General features: G+C 39.8%; 1 protein-coding gene across 1 annotated transcript in view; it reads right to left on the reverse strand.

The window, feature by feature from the left end:
* LOC101848719 (serpin B6) overlaps positions 1 to 5,619 on the reverse strand; it is a 26,916-nt gene that overhangs the window by 6,758 nt on the left and 14,539 nt on the right. Inside the window, exons 3-6 of the mRNA XM_005091399.2 lie at positions 5,445 to 5,574; positions 2,719 to 3,074; positions 2,052 to 2,202; positions 192 to 479 (exon numbers count right to left, since the gene is read on the reverse strand). Of these exons, the coding sequence (XP_005091456.1) occupies positions 192 to 479; positions 2,052 to 2,202; positions 2,719 to 3,074; positions 5,445 to 5,574 (925 nt within the window). The remainder of the gene's footprint in view (positions 1 to 191; positions 480 to 2,051; positions 2,203 to 2,718; positions 3,075 to 5,444; positions 5,575 to 5,619) is intronic.

Genomic DNA, 5,619 nt, shown 5'->3' on the forward strand with positions numbered 1-5,619 from the left:
AGGGATTGTTCTTTTTGTTGCTGCTGTTGTAGTTCTTGTTGTTGTTGGGTTTTTGGGTGGGGTGGGGGCTTCTTAAGGGGAGTTTTTGGTTTTGATTTGTTTGGTACGTTTGGTTGTTGCTGTCTTTTGGGGGGGTTTTGTGTTTTTTTTTGTTGGGTGGTTTTTTGGGGGGGTTTTCATGACAGACAAACCTGTAAACCTGCGTATTTGACATCATTTGCATATTTCTCGGGGCACTATTGGCAGGCTGGAACTCCTGTAGTGACGTCCTTCGGCGGTCAAACGGGTAGGCCCAGCTGGCGTTCAGGTAGATGGCATTGACCAGTACCATAGAGGTGGAACGTCCTATAGACCCGGGGGCGATCAAGTCTCGGATCTTCCCACCTGTCGCGTTGGCAACCCAGTTGTTGATGGCTTGTTCTGGGTTCCTCAAGCTGAACGTGTCAAATTTGGCCAAATACATCTGTTGGACCTGTTGCCTGTTTTTGAAAAATAACAATAACAGTAAGTTATCTAGAAGTTTGAAAGTCACAAGACACATCGTACTGAAACGTGCACAGCATGCATATTTTAAATAGAGTATTGTAAATGTTTTGACCCCCCCCCCCCCCACCTCAAATAAAAAAGCTATTCTTGACGCATTCATTACACCATTTAGAAATCTGACACCGGGAAAAAAGCAACCAAAAATGAGATCAGGTGAATGAGTCTCGTTCCGGGAGTTTGCATATCTGAGATCAAAACAAAGATCTTATTTTTTTCTTAGACTTAGAGGTCACTATCAGTTGACGAAATGTGGCTTACAGCGAAATCATCCTGACACGTTTCTAGTTCAGGATTAGGATGATAAAACCCGTAAAGTTCTAGTTAAATATGGTCCCCTATCATAGAATATTATGTTAAAATCATCTTTTGAGCTTGATGTTGCAGCTATTCTTATATTGGCACAATGAACAATGGAGACCTTAAGTATTCGCAGTTGGGTCAAGGACGTTCCAAATGAGGACTTCAACTTGACATTTGCCAAAGAACCATTACATTAAAATAAAAAAAGGAGTGAGAATGCAGACAAAATCGGAGTAGGCCTATCAAAAAGTAACCCGCATATGAGAAACAGGAATGCTAAAAGCCTAAGAGAGGAGGGGTTAAAGAGTTTTAGCAATAATTATCTTCATGTTAGTTCAACACCATTTCGACTTCTGTCTTATACTGTTCCGGAAAAAAGTTATGCTGGCTTGATTACTGAATACTGGATGCGCAAGAAGACTACCACCAATGTGAGGTAAACGTCTACTTATTTTTATATAGGTTTCTAGTTTAAGTTAAACTTTAACTGTGAACACAAATTTTATTTAAACATCCAAACAAAGACAGAAGACGTCTAAAGTGAGCTACTTTGCAACAAATCCATAATCCGTAAATTATGTTTTATTTTAATGTATATGTTATTATGCCCATCCGCACAATTTAGATCATTTCGGATGTGGGCTCTGACCGGGTTGAAAGAAATACAAATAACCCAGCGGAAACTCCGAGATATTTGATATTTTAAAAATCTCCCTACACCAGGAATCATAGTCAGGTAATTTGCGTGTTGTGACGGCGAGGCGCATAGCCACTACACCACAGAGGCAATATGTTTCACGACGAGGTGGAATCAGACGATCGTCAATTTGGGGCATATCGATTTATTGGTCTCATCTTAGGTTGTTCATGTTTCATGCTTTAGGTGAAAAAAATATCAATTTATCTTGAATAGAAGTCGTGATATTTGCGATTGAAGGAGATGGGGTCGCCTGGTTTCAGAGGTAAAATTAGCGAGAAAATGACCGCCAAAATTTGGTTACTTCCATAGCTCAAGAGTCCTTGGAAACTGCAAATTTACATTTTTGTGCCTTTAATCAACGTTGTCCCATAAAATTCAAAAATAGTAAAAGTGTTTCTAAATGGACAAACAAGGTGTTTCAAACTGGCCGAAAAATGCTTGTTTCTTCGATTTCTTTACTTTGACGAGCGCTTGATTTCACCACCCCGCATTTCATAAACCATACCTGAACGCATCTTCCAGCGGTATATTTGGCTTGACAAAAACGGCGTTTGCACTTGATACATGCACATCTCTGTGGGTGTAGGACAGTGACGTCAGCAAGGCGTGGTAGGCACGGTGCTCACGCCTACGGCGAAGCCTGGCTCGTCTCAGACCTGGGGACAAGGAGGACCGGCGTCAGTTTAGGCTCTTGTTGTATTTGGAGAAAGTTTAGACACCATTCTGGTAAGAGTTTTTAGGGAAAGTAAAGATGTTACTAGTTAGTTAATTTAAACTCGAGTATTTGAGGAAAGGGATCACAGCAATATAGAGTATATAAGATAAGTAAGGACGTCAGGTTTTGAAATCAGTTTGAGTTAACCTCGTCGACACTGGTTTATAAGACACTAATTGTGTTATTAAGACTTTCCTTTGATTTATTGTTATAATCGTATGCTGAGGATGCTAGTGATCTGGTATACACATATCCGGGAAGAGATATGATGTTCCTTAATATTTGCGTTCGTTGTTGTTTGTTGTTGTTGTTGTTGTTGTTGTTGTTGTTGTTGTTATCATCATTGTTATTGTTGTTGTTGTTGTTGTTGCTGTTGTTGTTGTTCAGACCAGAAACAAGATGAAGAATTGATGAGACTTGAACATTCAAAGGAGTTCAATACAATTGGGAGACCTGCCTAGAGACCGGAACATCTCCCGTTGAGTTCTCCCCCTTGCGCCGATTGACGTCATTGTCATGGCGGTGTGCACACTGAGAGGCGAAAATACTGCGTTTGTCATTAGCTGTGGATGTAATTTTGCAAACAGGGAGAGGGCGAATGGTGTGCTGGCGTTGGACAGCCGGTACACCAGTCCCATCGTGCGTCTGTCCAATCTGGTGGGCGGTCCGTTGGGAATTCTCCTCGCGTTCCCGCGTCCTCGTCCTCTGTTCCGACCCCCACGACCTCGGTCTCTGTCCCTGCGGCGCGATCCTGGACGACCCCGTGATCCCATGCCGTCACCTCCTGAGTCTGCTATACGTCCTTGGCGAGCGCTGGGGATATCAGGAGATTTGGTTTTGGGGGTTATTTTTTTCTGTTGTTTTTGTTTTTGTTTTGTTTTTTTAAGTTTTTAAAATTGTATTTACTCGTGTTTTACGCCTTCATCGACACAATTAAGATAAGATAAGATAAGATACGATAATACTTTACTATCCCAGAGAGAATTTTTTCTTGGCTGAACAGAACCATAAAAACACATGCAGGTATACATTAAAAAAAACTAAATTAAATATTACTCTCCTTAAAATTCAACATGAAAAGAGAAGTAAAGCCGACAAAATATTCATATCACATCAGATGCTTCATTCAACCACATGCAGGAATTTGATTACAAGACCTCTGGAGTTATATACTAGTAGATGCATACTCTAAAGAGCAATACACATTATGCTTATTCTGACAATAGCCTTTTGCTAGACGGTAAAAAAAACTTCTTTTATATCTGTCTTTCTTTGTTTTTGGAGGTACATATCTGCCCCTGCGTGATCTTACAATTTGCTTGGAAAGAGGGAGTGAAGGGTCGTGTATAATGCTTTTTATCTTTTTTTCTTTAATTGTGGTGTTATACATTTCATCAATTCTATTAAAACCATATCCAGATATCTTGCTGGCTTTCTTAATGGTTCTGTCAATTTTTTATGTATCTTTCACCTTACAATTCCCAGCCCAGCAGCAAATACAAAATTATAGCACGCTTTCAATCATAGACTGGTACAAAAGGGACATAATCGTATTATCAACACGGAAACTTCTTACTTTCCTTAAAAGGAACATTCTTTGTTTTACCTTTTTATGCACAAGAACAGCGTGGGGATGCCAGTCAAGTTTGTTATCGATTGTTACGACAAGATACTTGTAAGAGCTTACTACCTCCACGTCCTCATCTTTAATAAATAATGGTTGCAATTGGTCTTTTTTTACTCTAAAGTCAATTATTAATTCCTTTTGTCTTTTTTACATTTAGTAAAAGGAAGTGGTTATCACACCGATTTGTAAATACATTTACAGCGTCCCTGTATTCATTCTTATTTTTTGTTATAAGGCCTAATTTAGATCACTTAGGATTGCCAGGGTCACCCAGGCAGAGTGGGATACGGTATTAAAGCAGATAGATGGCGTTATTCGACCTTAAAAAAGAACCCAACCTTTTATCATACTGGAATTGAATTCAGTCCTCTACATGTAACGACAAATAGCGTAACTGCTACACCAGAGACACAAACTGATATAGAGTACACAGGGTCAGAGTTTAGTTTTAGTAGAGGTTTTACGGAGCTCGCAACTGCATTAGGTCATTGTGAGCTCCAGAACATTAGAGGTGTAACAAGAGAGTAACGAACTTTGAAAAGAAGAAGGGGAGATAAGGACGATAGATGTTTGATAGGAAAGAAGAAGCAAACCACACCAGAGCACCCGCCAACCGCCCACGTGCCAGAGTTGAATTCAATAGATGACGAGTGGACATGAATACTGCTGGGATGGGAAAGAGATCGGAGAAATGTAAGTATGTGTCGTTGGTTGTTTGTCGGTTTGTTGTTGGGTTTTGTTGTTTGTTTGGTGGGGGTTTTTTGGAGGGGGGGGTGCAATGAGGTAAGGGTCGGGAGGGGGGTATGGCGGAAGCTGCTGCAAAAGCATTTTTCCGCCGTTTACGTAGGAACGAACCCGCAAGATATATAATTTAATATAAATACAAGTACATAGCAAAACAGGACAGGTATGAATTTTTCCTGGTTTGCAGTTTAATATTTTCGGATGTTGAACGTGTTGACTTCGGTGGTAATGAATTTTGTTCACATTTTCAGTTGCGTTGTATATTGACTGGCTTGAAACTTCAAACAAACAAAACATACACTATATAAAGAGTTTACCTTAGAAATCTTCCTTATAAATAGTTATAGATATTTTCTGCAGCAAACGGATATTTTCTTTTTACCTCTTTTTATCTTTTTTGAAAAAACAAAAAAACAAAGCGTCTATTTCAAGACAACGAGAGACGTTCAAGAATGTTCTTCCAGTAACATTTCCAAAGCAGCATTATCGATTCATATTGCAGCACCATAAAGTGTTGACCTCATTCTTTTATATTTTTGAAACTATATAAACTATATAGGACTAAATATATAAAGTAACAAATTAAGTTCAAGTTCTCGCGACCTCGGTGCTTTCTTGTCCTATCTCCTTGTTTTTTACATTGAAAATGGGACTTTTTCTTAAGCTCATTCTTTGTTATGGACTGTTTTCACTGTAATTAAAAATGGAGATGTGACAAGAAAACACTGCGGTCGCGTTCTGGCGAAGTCTGAAGTTTTCTCTTCTTTATTAGAATCTCTTTTCTACTCCTTTTCTTCTTAAACAGCACTGACCTGTCGGTGGCACCGATCCACGAGTTGCCGGAGATTGCTCGCTGAGCGCTCCTGACCACTCTCAAGAGAGGCTCGTCCATGAGGCTGCCCTGGTCTCTCTCATCATCGGTCTCGGCACTGGCGTACAGGGCTGCAGGAAGAAAAAGAAGAAGAAGAAGAAGAAGAAGAAGAAGAA

The sequence above is a fragment of the Aplysia californica genome, unplaced genomic scaffold (assembly GCF_000002075.1).
Source record: "Aplysia californica isolate F4 #8 unplaced genomic scaffold, AplCal3.0 scaffold00029, whole genome shotgun sequence".
Taxonomy (NCBI): domain Eukaryota; kingdom Metazoa; phylum Mollusca; class Gastropoda; order Aplysiida; family Aplysiidae; genus Aplysia; species Aplysia californica.